This window comes from Lissotriton helveticus, chromosome 1_1 (genome assembly GCF_964261635.1).
Source record: "Lissotriton helveticus chromosome 1_1, aLisHel1.1, whole genome shotgun sequence".
Lineage (NCBI taxonomy): Eukaryota > Metazoa > Chordata > Amphibia > Caudata > Salamandridae > Lissotriton > Lissotriton helveticus.
In genome coordinates this window covers 2,128,851,867-2,128,874,009 of record NC_136057.1, presented here as the reverse complement: position 1 = coordinate 2,128,874,009, position 22,143 = coordinate 2,128,851,867, and the positions used below count along the sequence as shown (strand labels likewise).

The 22,143-nt window shown below is 42.4% G+C and overlaps 1 protein-coding gene across 9 annotated transcripts in view; it reads left to right on the top strand.

Annotated features, from left to right (window-relative positions):
* Positions 1-22,143, top strand: part of HFM1 (helicase for meiosis 1) — a 4,349,684-nt gene that overhangs the window by 2,504,639 nt on the left and 1,822,902 nt on the right. For all 9 annotated transcript variants that reach the window (XM_078646278.1, XM_078646275.1, XM_078646244.1 and 6 more), the window contains one exon: positions 10,295-10,342. In XM_078646278.1, coding sequence (XP_078502404.1) covers positions 10,295-10,342 — 48 coding nt within the window. The remainder of the gene's footprint in view (positions 1-10,294; positions 10,343-22,143) is intronic.

Sequence of the window (22,143 nt, the reverse complement as noted above, 5' to 3'; positions counted from 1 at the left end):
AAGCGAAGCACTGTTTAGGGAACGGGTTGGGCTTTTATAGCTGGTGTCATGCAGGGCCGGCTCTAGGCTCATGGTGGCCCTGTTCAGGAAGCGTAGGTGGGGGCCCCGGAAGAGGGGGTCCGGACGGGGCGGAGCTCAGGAATGTGTTTTAATGATCTAGGTGTCTACAGTCTAATCCCCTGCAATAAACTATTTTAAAGTGAAGTCTGCTCGAGAGAAAACAAAGTATAATTGGAGGAGGTATAATACAGCAATATATGGTAGACACTCGAGCACAAGAACAAACGTTACGTTCGTAGGCAAAGGCAATGGTGGCACTTGTGCAAGTATCAAAGCAAACAAAATGCCATTACCATGCAGTCCCCGGCAACACTCACTCGAAAGATCTGCCTAGGTGCCCTTTTTGTCAACTGGAGAGCATCATTATATTCCCACCCAGCCAGGTAGATTTGTCCACACACGCCCACTGCATTAATCTGAAGAGGATCAGTCATGTGGGCGCTGCGGGTGTACAGCATATTACACGTTGATTGGGTCTGACGGTTTTACAGCGTGCCAAACCAAAACCACGTGAGTCTGCCTTGTGGTACGAAGTCAACAAGCACTGCTACCTACAATTTGCAGTTACTACATGGAGCAATGTATGTTCATAGGAAATATGGAGAGAACAGCAGTTTGATAACAATCAGGGTGAAGCACATGATACTGAACCTGTTTTAACCTTAACAGCGCTGGCAGCACAGCGACTGCCATTATGTAGTAGAGGGACAGGACAGCTGAGAGGCGGAAAATGCGAAAAAGGACACTGAGGGGGCGGGGGCCTGGGTGGACAGGGTTGTAAATATATATATTTTTTAATTCTTACCTTAAGGCCGGGTCCCATATCTTCTGTGCTCCCGCTCTCCTCAGTCTGCTTCCAGGAACAGGAAGCAGGCAGCCAGGCTCCCTCCCCTAAGCCAATCATAACGCTGCAAAGCGGCAGAGTGGTTGTTCTTGAACACCATGACAAGGTGTTCAGCCAGGGGCTGGAGGGGTGGGCAAGTTCTCCATGCAGGCTGTAATGCAGCCTGCACTGCAAACAGGGATGTGTGTATGACTGCTTTGGGCGGCCTGAGAGGGTCGACCAAACAGTCATTGCACACTTGAGTGGGCATACCACTCTGCCCCTGCCCTGCTCTGTGAGTAGAGCAACCCCACTCACCCTCCCGCCCGCAAAGGAAACATAGCATGAGTATATCAGAAAGTTACCATCATGTTATGTTTCCTCTTCTTGCACTGCTTGAAAACAGTGGGGCGATGCTCTTCTGTCATAGCAGATGAGCCGCCACTGGGGGTGCATCACCCACAGGTGCTAGGCCTGGGCCAGACTCGACCCCAGGGCCTCCTCTGCTACATGTCCCATCTTCCCCTCACCGGGACATTGACACTATGCCTCAATCCACTGCACTCGCTCAAAATCTCTGACTCAGCCAGCATGAGCCTCAGCCAGGAGGGATTTCACAAGCCAGGGTACATCAGTTGCCGTCAAGTCTGCTGGAGAACCACCCAATGCAGGTGATGTAACAGAGCCCTCTTAGGCCTGAGGTTGCAGCACTCCCGCCACACAAGTTTGGCGCAGTTCGGGTGCCTTATCCTCCACAGCGTCCAGTCAGCGCAACATCCTCAGGCCTGTGATGCAGAGAGGCGCGGCCAACTGTTGGTACTCTCCTGTGTAGTGATGGCGCGTGGTATGCGATGCAGAACTCCCTACATTGGTGCGCAGGAGCACCTCTACCGTTCACAGCTCCTTGGGGCACAAGGCGGTTTTCTCACACAGGTCAGCAACGTGTCTCCATGGGACCTGGCAGACTTCACCACCAGGTAAGGACAATTGCTGATGCCTCAATGTCTATCACCCCGGCCCAGCAACTCCACAGCACCTCCGCATCCCACGCTGGTTCCCAGATGCAGACCCAGCGAGGCCTCCAGGCCCCGGGGACTGTCCGTGCTTTCAAGGTTTTGTATGCCATGGTGTTGCAAGGAGGGCGCAATGATAAGTGATGTATCACTGATTTTTCCCAGCGATGCGCCTCTTTTTTTTATCATTGCAGCTCTGAGTATCCTCTTCCCCTGGGACTCTGACTGGTCATCCTGGCTGTTGGGGGGTTTGGTGGGGGAGGTTGTTGATCTATGCTACACTGGGCCATAGCTGCTCCATTCTGCATTCCATTGGTTTTGTTTTCTAGTTTTCTTGGAGGTGAACTTATAGGCTATTATTGCCTCTAGAGGCAAAAAAAGTCATGTTGGGCTGACTAACGTGAGTTTTTTGCTGTTAATGGGCCTTTCGTCAGTTTTCGCCCGCTAACATCAGAATTTGTATCGCCTTCACGCTCGTGTTAGCAGCAGTTTTCACTGCGGCTATCTGGAACCATCGCCATGTTGCGACGTATTGTAAAGACATTGCAAACAGGGCGATAGTTTTTGGTGATAGGCCGCTTTATGAAAACTGCCGCTAACTAGCCTCAGCGTTATTTAGCAGCAGTTCTTGTACATATACCTCTTTATGTGCTATTTGTGATTATCCGATTAAAAATATTGTAAAGGTTTGTGAAAACAACCATAAACAATAAAGATAATATTAATAATACCCAACCAACATGACAACACAGATTTGCAAACTTTTCACATAACACAGTGCAGCATTTAAATGTTCTGCACTGGATTGTGCAAAGGAAAACAGAGCACAACACCATATGAACAAATATTTTGGCCAACTGCTGAGAGAAATGGCCTCATGGTAGCGAAGCTCCATCACACCACTCCCGTAATATCCATTATTTACAGATTTGCCCTGAAAGAAAACTGCTGTAACAGAGGCTGGCTACTCCCTGCGGGGTGGTGTGCTGCTCTACCGTTTGCGGTCTAGATTCAACGAGTGCAGGCAGAGATCTCGAGCCGGACCTGGACCGCAGCCACTGAGGGCATGAGGCATGCTCCACGGGCCTCCCGCTGCCTAAATACGCTGATGCCTCTGCTGCGGTACGACTCCCTACCACCATCTCCCCGAGGGGTTGCACATTTTTTAATATTGCCCGCTTCACTCCTGGTGGGTCTGCTGACCTTGCGGCCCCTGCGGTACGGCGGCTGGGTAGGGAGCTCACCCTACAGCCCTTCATTCACCTGCTCAAAGCATAGCTGCAGCGCCAGAATAGACGGACATGCAAGCGCCCACTGGAGCGGCCCCACAATATCAAACGTTGCCCTCACTGATCCTGACTAAACTCCGGCCCTGCAAACCCCGATATCTGCCTGCTGTTGTTCCCACATAACCAGCTGACGACCGGCCATTGATAACGACGATACCGCGTGGCGGTGGAGCGAGTGGGCCTGCTTGCTGAGGAGGCCGGATTTGACAAATCATAGGCCATCTGCCCTGGCAACTGTGTGACGCCAGCCAAGGCTGAGTTACATCAGGTCCCCCGGACCTCCCCACTGCCATCCAGTGCGGCCGGCATCTGCTGGATGATCTGAGCTCCACTGTTGCTGAGAAGGGCCCTGTGGAACCAACGTGCACTGCAACGTGTCGGCAGCGCCTAGGGTGCTCGGGTGGCTTCTCTGTGAGGGACAACCATTGACACCCATCACAGGCCCTAATCCTCTTATTGTGGGGCTAGTGCCTACACAGAAGACTGTTCTGCTGGTCCAGAGGGAAGCACGTGTTGTGGGCACTAACAGTATAGACTGCTCGCAACAGGGAAAGGCGGCAACCATCCGGAGCCATTGTACCGGCCCAAAGCCTCTAATAAGACTGCTCCTTGCCTGCAAGAGACATTCGTACTGACCGCAAGAGGAAGCTACGCAAAATCTGTGCCCCCCTCCCCATCTCTCGAATCAAGCGCAGCCTGAAGTGTGTCCTCCTTAGGACAGGCTCGACTGGTGAAACCCGACAGGCCGAATTCGGCTCGGTCCCTCAAGCAGGCGGGGGTGAGTAGCCAGCTGGGCCCAACCTCTCCTTTGCGGTGTCTGTTACACTGATTACACCATGGTGAGCGGCTGTAGCGGTTGTAAAGTGCTCCAGGCAAAGCTGTATACATTTGCTTGGCAAAAAGGGCAAGAGGCGGCACAGACCAATCCAAAACCGGTGGGGGACCAGCCGGACCCCACTCTATAAGACATCCTAGTAGCCATTATGGCAGTACGCACTTCCCTGGAGGGCCGGATCGACACAGTCGCATCCAAGGTCTCCTTGATCAGGGCGGACATGCAAAAAATTATCGAGCTCCTCACTGAAATGGAATCCACAATTAAGGACCTGGCGACTGATTCCAACCTCCTCAAGGGCCAAGTCACAGATCTTCAAGTCAATCAGGACATGTTAGAATGCCAACTTGACGAATATGAAGGGCGTATGCGCCACAATAATGTCCGTATACTAGGAGTGCCCAAACGTGTGTAGGGGCAAGCAGTGGACTTATTCATAGAGGACCTAGTGCTACAACAGCCCCAACCCAAGGGCCTGTCCAAATACTTCTCCATTGAGAGGGCGCACAGGGTGCCAGGTGGAAGAACCAAGCCAGGAGCATCACCCCAGCCCATCCTGGCATGGGTGTTCATTTTCTGAGACCGGGACATAATACTGCACGTGACGAGAGTTGCCCCGCCTGTCACCATTGACAATAGCAAAATCACCTTTTACCCAGACATCACGCTGAGGGTGCAGAGACAACGCCAGAGCTTCCTTTAGGTGAAATGTGCCCTGCGTGATGAAGAAATCAAATGTGAAATGCTCTTTCCAGCAAAACTGTGCGTTGAATTCTAAGGGAAAACTTGGTTCTTCTCCAGACCCGAAAGTTGAAGATGAAAAATGGGTAACCCTTCGTAAAGTGTCCTTATCCGGGGATACCAGAAAGTACTGGGCATTGATAGCGAAGTTTTGTGATGGTAGAGAAAAATCACAACCCATTTTAATCTCCGAATCTGAATGGTCTACTTATATCTCCCAACTGTATGCTCCTAATCAATTAGCAGATCAGTTTGAGGGGGTTCTTAAGAACTCAGAATTGGGGGTTGACATAGGAGAACCAAAAGAATTGGAAATTGTAGATTATATTAAGGGGTCATGATACTCTGGGGCAATGGGACCAGATGATGTTCCAGTAGCCATAATAAAACAGGATTGTGAGGATTGGGCAAAATTTTATATCCGTTGTTTGCTCATTGTTATGACACTGGGAACATCCCGTATTCCTGGAAGGGAAGTATATTGGTTCCGTTATATCAGAAGGGCCCAAGAAATTCCCTGTCTAGTTTCAGACAAATTTCCCTTTTAGACGCAACGGGGAAACTGTTTGCGAAGAGTAGTCTTGGCCACTTGCAAGAGTGGGCATTTGGAAACAATCAAATACCTCTGGAACAAACAGGATTCCGCAAGAATAGTGGCACTCTGGATAATATTTCTGTCTTACAAACGCTAAAAAAAATCCTGTGGGCCGAGGGGTCCCGTTGTATACCGCTTTTATAGATTTCCCCAAAGTGTTCGATAGGGTCGATAGGGGGACGCTGTGGAGGAAATTGGTTACAATGGGGATCCCAGAGAACCTTTTAAGACTAATAATTGCACTTCATTCCTTTACGTGGACACAAGTTTTGTTGGGGGGATCTCAAGGCCTATCAAGGAAAATATGTACACACAACGGGCTAAAGCAGGGGTGCCTTTTGGCACCTTTACTCTTTTCTATCTATATCAATGATCTGCCGAGTAGTGTGGGACGGAGTAAAGGCGACCCTCCCCAATTAGGTCTTCTTAAATTAAGTTGTTTGTTGTATGCAGATGATGCAATAATAATGGATTTAACACCAATTGGGCTGCAACGAAGATTGAGAGAGCTGGTTAAGTACACAGAGGAGCATTTTTTTTAAAATAAACATTTTAAAGAGCAAAGGTATGATTTTTAGCTATCAAGGGTGTAAGGTGAGAAACAATCTGAGTTGGTTTCTGGAAAGGGAAAAACTGAAAGTTGTGAAATTTTATCGATATTTAGGAAAAATATTTTCAAACAGGTGTTCTGCTTGCAGACATATGGACCATTGTAAAGGGAAAGCAATTTCACAAGCATCGGCAATTAATCGCCTGTATATGCAATGTGGGAAAATACATTTTTCCCACATCATATCGGTGTACAAAATAAAAATCCCGCCGACTTTGAATTATGCTAGTGAAACAGCAGATGAGTGTGAATGGGCCAAATTTGAGAAAGTGGAAGGAAAGATCTGGCGCCAAATATGTCATCTGAATTATGCTGCGCCAATCGCGGCACTTAGGCTCGAATTTGGTCTTCTTTCGACATACGTGTTATCAATGGCTGCCTGTCTAAGATGGTGTAAAGCTTTGATAAATGGCCCCGATAATTTATTGAGGGCAGCATTGCACAGGGAAATATTTGTAAATATGAAGGGGAAAAGCGCTATTTTTAGAAATTATATAAAGGCTTTAAGTATGTTCGGTCTAGATAAGGAAGGGGCGCCAGCTTTATGTAAAACCTCATTAAAGCAGATAATTAAGAAGTCAATATATGTGGTCTCTCGCGAAAGAGATCTGATACTATGTTCATTGAATGGAAAGATGGACTGCATTGTTGGGAGCTCTATTGTCAAAAAACCCCAGCCATATGTTCTGTGGAACCTGGAACATGGTGTTCGTAGGGTTATTCTGTTGTTAAGATTGAATTTATTACTCCTAAGAAATATAACAGGTGCCTGGGAGGGTATTCCCAAAAATGAAAGATACTGTCATCTGTGTAATTGCGGAATACAAGATCTGAATCATGTTTTGATTGTGTGTCCTGCACTCCACTCAATATGACGAAGATATTTAAGGATTGCCTTTTTAAAGAATAATATCTCAACAGATGAACCGGCCCCTCAATTGTCTTCTGTCCCCTCCGTCTGAACTGATGTGTTTTAAAATTTTTCGATTCTTCAAAGAATTTTTAAATGTTTATTAGGATTGAAATATTTTTAAGTGAGTTGAAAGCTTGAAATATCTCAATGGTAATTTATCTATACTGCTGCTATATCTGTTAAAAGAAATCGCACTGAGCACTTCCACTTTTTGTATGACATGTAAATAGTCGTTATTAATACTTTGGGGTTAAATAGTTTGTATAGCTGCTAGGGGAGTGTTGGTAATAACTCCTCCAAATTTTGCACAGAGCATTTGCACTTTTCTATGTCAATGTAGTGCTTTTCCCCTTTCCCTAAATATGGATTACATCTGGTATTGTTTCTTCTGTGTACCGTTTTTTAAATCAGGTTTTCCTGACGGCCCATAGTGTGTTTTAATGGAAAGTTGTTCATTTAAGGGACTCGAGAACTTATAATATCTTGATGTTAAATCAAATATACTGCTGCTAGGGGAGGGAGGGAGGCATTTGCCCTAAAAGATTGCACAGTGCACTTGCACTTTTTGTAGGGGAGCTTTTGGTAGGCACCCCTCCGGAAATTGCACAGAGCACTTGCACTTTTGTATGATGGGGTAGTGCTTTTCCCTTTTCCCTAAGACCCTATTATAATTGTGATTAACTCTTCTGTGTACCTCTTTTTAAAATAGGTTCTCCTGACAGCCCATATTGTGTTTTAACTGAAAAAAGACCTATTGCATTGATATGACGTTGCCCAGTGTATAGTTTAGCTACTGTAGGAAAAGGTCCTCTCTTTTAATTGCTGGTATTTTAGTATAAAATTGTACTTGTATTCTTACTTCGCATTCCTGTATGTAATGAATGACGTTATATTTATGTACTTTATATGGAATTCTTCAGAATTCTAAATCATAATAAATACTAATTGAATTGCATAATGTCTAAATAGATTTAATCTTCGCAAACAGCAATGCCCAGACATTGCCTCCAGGTACTACCGACCAGAATTGCCCTTTAGATGAACTGTTCAGGAATGTTACTGTACATCTTTCCACCAATTTCTCTAAGTCCCTCAGTCATCATCAAGCTGTGGCATTTAATAGCTAGAATGATCCTCATAGCAATGGAACAGCCAGGGCAATGGTGATTCACCGACCCACATCATCTATTGCAAATACCACAAAGGAGGCTGCCATGCAGATTGGATCTATTTCACAAGTGTGAAACCAGATCTTGCATCCCCCACTTCCCCCATTGGTATTAGTACCCATCATGGCTGCTGAACCCATACAGTATGGATATGTACACTTTCATCAAGAGTGTATGGACATTCGGAGGTAATCAAATGCCCATCCCCCTCTTCTGATTACTTCCAGTGAAAGGGATTCTTCATATGGAGCATGAGGAAAACATCGACTCCACCAAGAGTAAAAAAAGAACAGTACTTCCATATCTTCTTTATTTGATCAAGTCAGGTTTGCAGTTCTCTTCCACTAAGGTATACTTTGTAGCTGTTACTGCTTACAGGAAATGTCCACTAACTTTTTTATTCAGAAATCTCATTAAAGATTTTCAAAATGTATGGATTCTCCATTTTACCCACGTCACAAGTCTTCCTTCCAGGATAATTTATGTAAATCTGCCTTTTCAGTAGTGATCGCATCAGCACTCCGGGTTTAGATCCATGACTTATGCCTCCGTGAACTCTTCACTGTATTTCATAATAAGATGGTCAGGATGTCACATCAAGCCTTTCTTCCTAAGGTGGTGTCAGACTTTCATGTTAATCAGTTTATTTCACTTCTCACCAAGGCCGGAATGGCTACCGGGCATTTCTAAGTAAACAATGCAAATCCAAATGGCTTTAAAGTATGCATTACAACCATTTATTTTGCTTTCTTTGTTTAGAAGTACATACAGGTCCCCATCCACAAAATCAGCCCCCATTGCAGTGAAATGGGTCCCCAGCTTTGCAGCCCACCAAAACGCCCCGTAGTCAGTCCGGCCCTTCTTCCCACCTTTTTCAAAATCCTCCTTCTCCCACAGAACAATCTCTAATTTGTTAGAGGTTGTGAGAGTGTTAAACCTTCACCTTGATAAAAAAGACACTCATAATTCCAAGCATTTGTTTGTAGATAACAGTCCTGCTGAAAGAGGTTTAGCCTCTTCCGAGCAATCTGTTTTAGGATTGATTGTTTCTCGTGTTTTATTGTGTCATCAGATAGTCAAATAATCCTTACCAGGTACACCCATGGCTTATTATACAAGAAGTAAAGCTAGTTATTTAAAGGTTGCCCCTAGTGCAGAGGACGGCACCTAGCTACCTAGCTAACTGGCTACCTAGAGTGAGGTTATTCATTTATTAGACTCTGCTGCCTTGAACAAAAGACTCTAGCGCTGACACATATTGGCCAGTCTTCCTTGAGGAACCATTTTTTGGCAGAGCATAAACCTTTCATTTTTCTCATTTTTGTTGCTGCTTTTTTCAAGGAAAGTGCTTGTTATGCTATTTAAAACGTATGATTGTCAGTGGATATCCCCTAAAGTAGAGCGAAAAACAATCATTGCTATCCTCCAGTGAGATCATTAGTAAACCACCCACCTCCCCTTTGGAAGTAAAGACATATTGATGCCCTGTGCAGCAGGTTCACAATTCTCAGTAGAAAAGTATTGGAGCAACTTCCACATATAGGGCTTGTTGAGGATCCTGCTGATATGTGATTCCTTAACTGATTCCTTAACCGAGTGGTGCTAGTTTCCCCATTTTGTAAAGGCTGCAGCCTATCTAGTTACAATTCCCTTCTTTTATTTCTTAGGTTCCATAAAAAATGTTTCTGAAAAATATTTTCTTGTCATTTTGTTTCAAAGTATTCACATTTTAAAACCATTTTTAAATTCTTTATTAAAAGAGACAACATTAGTATGATGTAGACTATAGGCTTTCAAAATTTCTTTTTCTGTTATTAATAATGAGCTTTTCTTCAGAAACCTTTATAAATAATATGTTTTGTGAAAAGGTCTCTGGAATCCTGTGCATGGGTGAGTTTAATCAGTATTTGAGATTTCAGTGAAGATTTTCCAAAGAAGAACTAAGACTACGGGTGAATACTTTTTCAGATACATAAGTGAGTTTTTCCTATTTCCATAGCTGCAGATATAGCAGGAGTAATGGGTTCATAACTACTATTCCTTATAGAATTTGTGAAAAAGGACAAGTTTTCGAACAACTGATTTTATATTATGAAGGGTTTTAATCACAACTTAATTTGCAAAGTATATTTATGTACTCTTGAACTGAATTGTGTAATTAATTGCAAAATGATGAATGAGCTTACTCAACATTTCCTTTTTTAGAAAATATAAATGCTAAAATTAACGCTTGTTTTCCCACGTAGGTTTTCCATCTGGAATAGATAAAAATGGGATTGAAGAGAAATTACAGGGTTAGTAGTGACATTTGACCTTATAAAATGCCTTGTACTTAAGAAGAAAGCAATGTTTCCGTTGTACCAGATATGCTTTAAGCATATGATTGTATGAATATTATTACTGCAATGTATGTTGTGATACATTTGTTGTCATTGATTTTCATATCAACCTTTTACTTTCTGTAATAAAACATGTTTCTATGTGAATATTTTAGTCCTATATTCCCATTCAAATGTTCAAGTTGTCTTTTTTTTTTTTTATTTTTTTTTTATTGACAAATTCATAATTAATACAGAAACTCAAATAGAACAGAATATAAGTATGGCACATGATTGCATAACTTAATTAACAAAACAACTTATACAGTGTCAGGTGGCATAATTACAACATACTGAAGAAAGAATATAGCCAACTAAAAAGATCCAGGATCTGACAAAAATATACATTAATCATTGGTGGAATCTAATTGACGCACCTCATTTGTATACCATCTAGAAATGGGGTCCCAAATCTGTGCTCCTACTGCTCTCATTTTTCTACCCCTAGTAGCATATATTGCAGTTTCTTGCTTATAGATTGAAAGAAATCGGCTTAGCCACATACGAAAAGTAGGGGGTTCCGGGTCTTTCCAGCGAGCTGCCAAAATGATACGAAGTACGGCATACCCCAGGAAGACTACCGCTTGTTCCTCTTTATTATGACCCAGTGAGTCATCATGGCCTAGTATATACAGAGTTAGTGAATCTCTAATCTGATGTCCAAAGACCTGGGTCCAAAACTCCAGTATCATGGTCTTCACCCTTATCAGTTCAGAGCATTCTGAGAACATATGTAGCAGATTGGCAGATGGTTGTTTGCATCTTGGGCAGTTATCGTCGGCCCGAAGACCCCATGCAAATAATTTAGCAGGTGTATAGTATAGATTGTATATTGTTCTATAATATTGTGCTTTTAGATTGGAGGCTATAAAGTATTTTGCCGACAGAGCAAGTGAGAGATCAATATCGACATTAGGATTTGCCAATTTTACCACCCAAGATTGTTCTGTTCGTTCGACATCGTCAGGGGATTTATCCATTAGCATCTGATACAGAGCTCCTATTCTTGTAGTTTTCTTACCTATAGCTTCCAGAAGTGGGAATTTATCTCGTACTATTATTGGTATAACATTGCGGATACTCGACAGTATTTGAAAGTATTTAAGAAAATCCTGCGTAGGAACACAGTATTTTTCTTGAAAACATTCAAAAGATATAGGGATATTGTTTCCTAGTATGTCACCAACTGTGTTAATACCTAGATGTTCCCACCTCAAGCAAATAAAACCAAGCTATACGAATCAGGGGAGAATGTTGGTAAGCACCTTGCATTACGCACACGCCAAAAACAATCACAAAGTAGTATAAAGATGATTGAATATGAAGCCAAGGAATACACTTCCAAGCAGGATATCTTAAACATATTTCAAAAATATTATAAGAAACTGTATCACAGTGATCTAACAAATTCTGATGTGGATATCACAACATTTTTGAATAACTGGCTCCCAGATCAAGACGTAAATACTAGGATTGATGATAGGATCAAAATAATTCTGGATAGAGAAATCACGCATACTGAGGTAGAGATTGCCCTATCTGAACTCTCCAATGGCAAAGCGGCAGGTCCCGATAAAATCCCCCTAGATCTATATAAAATCCTAGGTAATCAAATAATTCCACTATTGTTAGATCTGTTTCTCGGAGTGCAGTACCATTCAGTTCCACCGGACTCCTGGAAACAAACGAATATAATAATTTTTCATAAAAAAGGGAAACCATCTCATCTTCCTTCATCATACAGACCGATTTCCCTGATAAACTCTGACTCAAAGCTCTACTCCAAAATACTAGCCAATCGGTTGAGTGGGGTTATCAAACATCTCGTATCCCCCTGGCAACATGGCTTTATTCCCGGAAAGGGCACTACAGATCATACCCGGAGAGCCATTACCCTCTTTGATATCATGGGCACCACCGGGGGCGAGATGGCGATGATTCTCCTCGACGCCGAAAAGGCTTTTGACCGAGTGTCATGGCAGTTTTTATGGAACATTTTGGAACGAAAGAACTTTGGAAACAACTTTATTAAAGCCATTAAAGCCTTATACATCAATCCTAGCGCAAAAATCTCTATATGTGGCAATGAGTCAGAGCTTATTGAGGTGCACAGAGGCACAAGACAGGGATGCCCATGCTCCCCGATTTTATTTGCACTATATATAGATCCCCTTATTCAGAAACTCCTTTTGACTCCCTTAATTCAGCCAATCAAAGTAGGGCCATATTTCACTAAAGTCATGGCATATGCGGATGATATTGCCGTTATAACTATCAATCCTACGGATGCAATCCAGGAAATTGAGTCAATTACTCAGGCCTTTGGTACATTTTCAGGATATTCTTTAAATAGGGAGAAAACCATGGTGTTAGCTACTGATAATATTCAATATGAAAGCGCTCTTAAAGTTAAAGAGGCTACATACTTAGGAATATGCCTCACTACTAAAGTGGAGAAAATTAACCATCTGAACTATACTCCTCTTATTGACAAAATTAAAAAAGACCTTAAAAGAATAGACAACCTACATTTATCTATAATTGGAAGGGCAAACTATATTAAAATGAATATTTTTCCAAGGGTTCTCTACCTTTTTAGAGCGATCCCGTTGCTAGCGGGAGATAACTTCATCAAGAGCATTGAGTCTGCTATATCTAAATTTATATGGAGTTACGGAAAGATAAGAAGATCCCTCCGATTAATGTCGCTTCCACAGGACAGAGGAGGACTAGCTATCCCTAATCTAAAAGTATATTTATGGGCAACAATGATACAATCTATGGATCCCCTGCTTACTGATAAAAAAATTAATACCCCTACGCCCCCGGATCTGTATATTCCCTCGATTTACGAACTTAGCCTTGGTGATAAATGTAAAGGGCTTTTCCTAAGGCAGGTAGAGCCTTCGTACTATAAAAAAATTAAATTGAAGACAGTCTCAGATGCATGGGTTGGGTGGAAAGCAATCTCTAAGTACCTATCTATTCCCACTTTTACAAGATATACCCCCTTGTGGCATAGTAAGATCATCCCCTCATCTTTTAGTTCAAGTTGTCTTTAATGATATAATTGTCGTCATATGATTATCATGATCACCTTCATAATGTTTTTATATGGAGTGCAGATTTTTCAAATGGAGCGCTGTTCCCCAAGCTGCATAGGACCTCAATAAAACCTGTAAAGAATTAAACAAAGACTTATAGAATTATAGATGAGTAACAATGATTGATGGATGTTTTTCACAGAGGGGTTCTATGTGATATCAAATAAACAAAAGAGTGAAGCGTTTTCACATATATATATATCTTTATTATTCGATCAGTGACAAGATCATACACACATATCATACATAAAATACAACAAATATAAATAGATAATAATCAGTGCACGAGTTTAAGAACGCAAGAGATAAAAGATTATTTAAAAGAATATAGCAACTTGAATCACCCATCATGATTTGATGCAGAGTAAAAATGGGTTACAATCATACAATAGCAAATATTTGTTAGAAAGATGTCTAAAAATGTCTAACAAGCTACACAGGGCTTCAGTCATGGCTATCCCTTAGAGTGCCTCCCATCCCAGTGGGAAGAATACTTTTAACCACCTTGGCCCTTAGCCACCAGGCATAAAGGAGGTATCTGGATAAAGTAAAAACAAGCCATTTAGTAGTGTCCGATGTAAAAGCATGTAAAAGACAACACAGGGCATGCGGGAACAATCAATTTTTTCCTCAAGGTAGCATAAGCAGGACAAAAAAAGACAGTGAGCAATAGTTTCGGAGGCAGGATTACAACACAGGCACATTGAGGTGAGAGTGGAGTTCAACCATTTGCTTGTCACAGCGTTTAGGGGAAGGGTGCCAAATCTAAACTGTATATAAAGTTTACGTGCTTGCGGGGGTTCTACATCATCCATGTACTATTCAAATTTACAGCAACTTTTAACATTTAAAAATTGTGCTGCTAAAATACCTGGTGACCTTAATTCATTGCGACCAGTATTCATGAAATTCCAATACATTATTTTTAGTGGAGGAAGCATATTCCTTCATATGGAGCGAGGGTCATTCCAGAGGGTACTCCCTATTTTTAAAAGCCACTCCTGGACCTTCTCGAACCAGGGCAAGAGACCTGATTTCCTTTGTATTGACAGCCATTCTTCCACGGCATCTTTTATGGGTATTTGGATTTTGCTTGTCCATAGTCTTACCCAGAACACAAGCACCTTTAGGGCAGCACAATGGGAGATTGATTTGAACCCAAGTTCAGTATGTAGTGGTAATAGGGGAGTATTTTTTGGGATGTTTGAAAAAGCTCATAAGAATTTATTTTTGGCAACTTTTAATTGTTTAGTGTCCTCTAAACCCCAAAGTTCTGCCCCATAGAGTGCTGCGCCCAAGCCCTTTGCCCTATATATTTCTATTGCAGGGGAAACTGGGCGAGAGACTGAACATTTGGCTCTTTTAACAATTGCACCATCAACTTGTTGTAATGTCAAAATTTGGGGGGACCATATCAAGTTCTCGTTAATTCTGAAGCCTAAGTAATCGAAGGCTTTAACCTGCTCTAAGAGTTGTCATTCCAGCAGCACTTTTCCCTTGGCAGATTTGTAGGGGTTGAAGACCATATACTTAGTTTTGAGACAGTTGATTTTCAAGCCCCTAGAACCACACTTTTGAGAATGTAGTTACGTTTTGGATGCCCGTTGGGGTCTTTGATATAAGTAGCCTGTTGTCAGCAAACAAGAGCGCAGGTATTTGCTTACCACCCAACTTCGGTGGGTCACCACAACAGTCATATAGCTCATTTATGAGCTTATTCATGTACAGGCTGAACATGGTTGAAGCTAATATGCACCCCTGGCGTACTCCTTTCCTAATTGAAATATTTCCAGACTGCCTCCCATCTTGGTTCCATCTAACTCGGGTGTAATTATCCTGGTGTAACCTGGTTAAGAGGTGGAGTAGGGCATGGGGAAGTCCCATGTCCCTCAGGGAGGTCCAGAGCTGAGTACGGTCAATGGAATCTAAAGTGAATTTCAGGTCAACAAATACTACGTAGAGATGACCTTTCTTGAGTGTGACCTCTTTCCATTTGAGCACTAACAAATGAAATACTTGGTCTAAAGTGCTAGTGGTGACACGAAATCCCACCTGCAGATGTGAGATAATCATCATCATCATTTTAACTTTATTTCGGTTTGTTTATGAACCATAAAAGTACATCGAAAATAGAAAAAGTACATTTACAACTCAACTAATACACAGTTACATCTCATTTTGGATATTTGCAATAAATCAGTTAGCGTGCGGTTTATAATGTGACGATAAAAACACTAAGATAGTAGAATACAAGGGATAGAAAAAAAAATTTAAAACACGGTGGAAGACTAGTTATTACTGAGGCAGAGCAGTCTACCTACATTAGGTAGGTTACTACTACGGAATCAGTCTTCGTCTAATTAACCACATCGAAAACAAAAATTTAGCAATAGCAGTAACTATCAGTGCATTAGCATCAGTTTTTAAAATTCTAAAATAGTCTATATAATTCCTGACTCCTAGGTTCACACATAGCTGTATGATCCATTTTTTTCTGCTGACAGAATAAGCAGGGCAAAACAAGATCACATGGATTAAGGATTCATTTGGGTCATTGCAACCTGGACAAGGACGAGCTAAACCCAATGTGAGATAATATTGTTGTCCTCTACCCAATCTTTAATACGAGTTAAAAATGAATTTACAAAAAACAAATTCAGCCACGTCTATAAGGGTAATGGGCCTATAATTTGCGGGGTCCCCTTATCCCCTTTTTTATGTATGGGGATAATTTTGGCGCCCTTCCACGTATCCGGTATGGGACCTCCACGGATAATAGCATTAAAGACAGCATGAAGCAGGGGGCCCGATATGTTGGGTTCTGATTTATAAAGATTTCCAGGAAGTCTGTTGAGCCCGGGGGTCTTTGCCAATTTGGAGTTATGTGATTGCATTCTTGACTTCCATAAGGGAGAAACTTATGAATATGTGAAGTTACAATGCCACATATTACATCGTGGTAGGTAACAACGCGGATGTTACATCATCCGCATTGTTACCACGCATGGCATTACAACGCAAGTTGTTTCTACAACTTGCACTAGATGTCACTCTGGACTTAGGAATAGTATACATTATTATTCCTACTCTAGTTAGCGCAACAGCAGGGAATGTGTTGGACTTAAAATTTAACACATTCCCTAGTGTGCAACTATATCTAGCGCAAGTCGTTGAAACAACTTGTGATGTAATGCCATGCGTGGTAACAACGTGGACGATGTAACGTCTGCATTGTTACCAACGCACGTGGTACTGACAGCGTTGTAAACGCTGTCTCCCAAAACTCACATCCTCATTTGGATCAGACTCCTTGTTTTGGCCCCTGGGTAAATTCCCTGTGATACCCACAACCTCACCATCCTACGAGGAGTATAGTGCTTGAAAATACCCTTCCTAGGTGTGCAGCTGTATGTAAGAATCATTTTGGGCAACCTGATAGGTTACCCCCTTAGAAAGGAGATGCCAAAATAAGTGGCATTTTTTTGCCTATAAGCCTCAACAAGGGTACGCCAGCTCTCGGTTTCCCAGTTAAGTTTGGCCTCCCTTTGTATACTCCTGTAGTTCTTCCTTTTACTCAATATGTTGGACCACGTTTCCTCCTTTACTGCCTCCCTCAGTTCGGCTCTTGCCTGCCTACATTCCCTATTATACCAGGGTTCATTTTTCTGCTTGTTCAGGAGCGAACCTCCCTAACATTTAAAAAAGGGGGAAATATTATTCGACAGGTCTAGGTAGCTAGCTAGAATGCTATCATCATTTACGTTAGCATTCAATAACTTCAGTAGGAATTGCGTCACCTCATTGTAAATTCCGGCAAGGAGCTTGCCATCAGCAACTACATTTGGCCACTAATTCTCTTATTGTTTTTTGTGGTTACTACCTGACCCCTCGTTAAGCTACACTGAGATTAAAAAATCCGTAGCCCATAACAACATAAAAGTAGGGCATTATAGTCACTATCATTTGAATCAAGAACGGCCATATCAATAACTTGTGGCCAAAGATCGACATTGACTAAAATGTAATCTATTCTACTTCTGGTGTTCCCCCTCTTAACGGTGTAATTTGACCTCGGTTCAGAAGGAGTCCTCCCATTACAAGCCCGCACCCCATAGGTATGAGTAAGCGATAAGACTTGCTGTGCTACACAAGTACATCTTTTGAGTGGAGGGATTTGGAGCTTCATGATACCTCTAGCAACTTCCTCTTCCATGACTAGTTCCTGCACATAGTCCAAAGGCTCATACGATGTGTTGAAGTCTCCACCTATAATAAGGGGGGAATCATTCCTATCTGATTCCCAAAAATTAACCAGCTTTGTCATGGTATTAGAGAGTTTGTGTGGGGTTGTAAACCTATTATAAATATTAAAAATCCTAACATGAGTATCCCCTTTTAGGGAGCTCAAGGCAATAGCCAATATCTCTTGGAGTCTATGTTAAGGCGCTTGATTTTACTTGCTAGATTGATATTAGCCCAGATCAGCATGCCTCCCGCAGGTCTGTCCGAAGAGGATTGTTTTGCCTCAATAGTAAATGAAACAAAGCCCACCCTAGAGATCGGTTCAATAGCCCACTTTTCTTGGAAAAGGCACAGGTGGCAGTTAGCCACAAGTAAGCCCCAATCGGGATCATTAAGTTTGGAACGTAGGCCTGCAATGTTCCATGAGAGAATATACAACTGCCCATCGATAGAGGAGCTTTCCTTCACTAACTGCCTGATTTCAAGGGTAAGGCCGTTTATCGATGTAATAGACGACCTCTTGGCAGATATACTAGGTAAGTTATAAGTCACTAGTTCAATAGGAATAGGGGGTAGCAGCGCCTCAACAATGGGTTAGTGTCTGTGGTGGCCTCCCTTGAGGACTTACTTGGGCATCTTTGCCAAGCTCTAGTCAATCGACCTTGTCTAAACCTGAGAGTGCCTCAAATCTATTGCTGGTTTGGATGGGGAAGGGTGCCTCTCTGAACTGGTTGGGTCGTGATAAACAACATGTTGTAGGTGGGATGGGATTCCTGATTTAAGGTGTCTGTAAAAAAAAAAAACTAATGGCATAATGCTGATCACCTGAGCTGAATCCTTACTGGGGGTATTGTTCCAGCTCCTGATTATAGACCCTGCAAGATCCGGGTTCCAGCAGGTTACAACCACACAATCACCGTCGATGGATTTGCTTAGGGGACCAACCCATCCCACTCTTCTTACCATCAAAATATCCTTATAACGTAAGATGTTAAATTCAGTCTAGTGGGAAAGCCAGTGGCAGACCTTGTTTTTCAATTCAATTGTAATTTCTTGGGTATTACGGTGTAGCAAGGGATCGTTGGTGAGTATAACAACATAGGGGCAACATTCGGGAGGTAGGTCCAGGACCGCCTCATGTGGTGGAATAGCAGATGGGGCAAAGCATTTAACTGGCTGGGTTGTCGCTCTGGTATGCCGGCCCCCTTGAGACTGGTGTTAGAACTCAGAATACCAGGCCTGGGCCTATTTCCCACAACTTCACAACCATTTGGGTGGCTAGTAGTATTCTCAGAGCCCTTATTGGCAGCCCCCAGACCTAACCCTCCTGACCCAGACAGTACTACTCTACGATCCCCAGTTGTCTGGTTCCCCTGTCTATGTTGGGTATCTGTAGTGCCATGAGACCCCATCGTGTTGGGACTACCCTGAAAATGTCATGGACTTTTCCCTCCCCCTTCCGAGGCACAGATTTTATTATAAGGTCCACATTTTGATCTAGCTTATCGAGTCTAGAGAAGATTCTGTTAAGATTCTTAGTTAAAAGTTCTTAAAACTGATTTATAAAATTGTCAGTATCATATATAGGACTAGGTAAAGTGATGAGATCAGAGTCTTGCACAGTGACAATGGGTGAGAAATACTAGAACGCCCTTGCGCTAGGTCCTACAACTTTTTCTTTGCCCTAGTCTTGGCTCCAATTGCGGGTTCCATGTGTTTCGCCTTCTTTTTCCTTTTTACAGGAAGACCAGGGATAGTAGAAGTTGGGAGAGGGAGAACAGAATTTGCTGGGGATGGGAGTAGCTCAGTCTGGGGAGTAATTTGGGTCAGCTCACATTCCAGTACGTCATGATCAATTGCTTCGACCTCCCCACCAGACAGGAGGTCTTGATTCAGTGTTACAAGAGAACTCCCCCCCAGTAATAGCCGGCATTTAAACTGCCATAATTTCCTTGTTAATGGCAGAGGTGGCTTTGATCAGAAAACAATCAAGTGTGGAATTTTGAAGAGTCTTAGGTGTCCCCTCCCTGGTCACCTGTTGCTTCCATTTAGCAATTTAAAGTGATAATAGATAGATACTTGTTTGATCCTGAGAACAAGAGACAGCGCACCATCAGGTGTCACCACTGTGCATAGAAAAACTCTGGCGACTTACTGGAGTACGAGGACAGCGCAACAGGTACAAGGCTGGTCACTCCCTCACCGCTTCACTCCAGGAAGCTTTGGCTGCTAAATCTCAGCGTATACATGAGAAGGGAATCCCCCTCTTACACTTAGAGAAACACCTTAGTGAGTGTAACACATAGTCTGGATTACACTCCCAAATCCTTTTATAACTTGCACTAACACTATTTTTAATAGGTCCTGAGGAAAGACAGATTAATCTAAGGCACTGGTTGAAACATGTCGACCAACTGATGGATGTAGGGGGTAGTAACTCGCCACCCTAACATCCCCAAGCCTTATTTTAACCGCTGACGGCGGCCCAGTTATTAAAATTTAATTTACCCTCGGGTACTGGGACCCTCGCCAAGCCGTTTTAACTGACATTTCACTGACACCCCACACTGCACTCTCAGTAACATACCAGCTCCGCTGTAATCAGGCGTCGTAGCACACCCGGGACACATTAGGTGTTACTGGGCGGGCCCGATGATGAAGTATGCCACCAACTAGGTTGGTGGGTGAGGGCTTCATGAACTTACCAACAAGTCATATCGAGCTAGTCTTCTTTGATAATACATATGACCCCAAGTAAGTATCAGCGGAGCGACTTACTTCAGATGGAGCTCCTGCAGGGACCAGCAAAGCACAGCACAGCTAAGAGGGTGGGCCTGCATTTGGCCCGGGCGCATCCGCACGCATCCCACAGAGCGGGGGCCGCGAGTTGGATTTATGCACCTCCGGGCACGCAGAACGCCATCAGCGCCTCCTGTCTGAGAGCAGGGCTGGCTGGTGGTTGGAGTCCCCTTTGGTGGCACGGCAGAGTGTTGATGAGCGGCTCCCGTGGAGCGGGGGAACGCTAGTTGGATTTATGCTCCTCCGGGCGCGCAGAACACCGTCAGCGCCTCCTGGCGCGAGAGCAGGGCTGGCTGGAGGTTGGAGTCCCCTGTGGCGGCAAGGCAGAGTGTTGATGAGTGGCTCCCCGCGTTTTCACATTCATTCATCTACTGTTTTAGGAACATGCATACATTGTGGGTCAGATTTACTATTCTAAGTCCAATTCAACACACATTGGGGAAAGTGCATACATTGGGGGTAGGGGGCGATCAGATTTACTATTTTATCTCAGGTTCAACAAACATTAGTGAAAGGGCATACATTGAGGTGATTAGATTGCGTACACTGGAAGGGTTAGATTAAATATAATCCAAAAATATAAATGCACATTTTTTTAAATTATTAAAATGTGTTTTCAAAATCTACCAATACATCTGAATTATTAAAGAAGCTATTCAAACTACTAAATAAAAAAATGAATAAACAATATACCTGAAGCTCGACATAGAAAACACAATTTAAAAAAAAGCTCATCTGTTAATGACAACTTTTTTCAAAACAAACAATAAATGTAAGTGTAAAATTTACATATTGACCTTTCTTAATATACTTGTGAACATTTCATTCAGAAAGCACATTCCAGCTGCACCCCAATATATCCAAAATCAGTATTAACAACGTAATAAACTATTTTATATAAAATAATCAGATTATCACATACTTCAATCAGTTACAAAAATAAAGGTAGTCAAACATGACGTTTAAAAATTAAGATAATTTATAAACAAATTAATTATTATAAATTAATATATCTTTCCTAAGACTAACCACTCACTCACCAACAAAACCAACACCCCAAAAAATAAAAATAAATAATTTTAAAATTCTAAAATATATAATCAAAAAATAAACAATGCCAGATCTTCTACATTTGGAAATTATAATTTTAAACACTATCCCCCAATACCCAATAAACACAAATGTGCATTGTTACAGAGTTGAAATTATTTATTAAACATATAAACTAGTAATAACAACATAAATATTTTTTTTAAAAGGTAATACTGTAATTTAAAGAGCATAATAACAAACAGTATTATAGTAAACAATATTTTAATCCTCAATAGTATTGTAAAACAGTAAAAAAGGATATACTTCCCTTCAGTAATTATACCCATGATATTTGTCTAGACTCAACATATTGACAACTCATGCCCTAAAGTAACGGATTAGGACGTGGACCAAGTGTGCGATTTGCCCTTTCGACCACAAAGGTAGTAGTGAAGGATTGGCGGCCAAATAGGTTGGTCAAGAGTTTTTCTACGAATCCATCAAGACGTCCAGTGCTTGTGGACTCAGGTATTCCAAGTA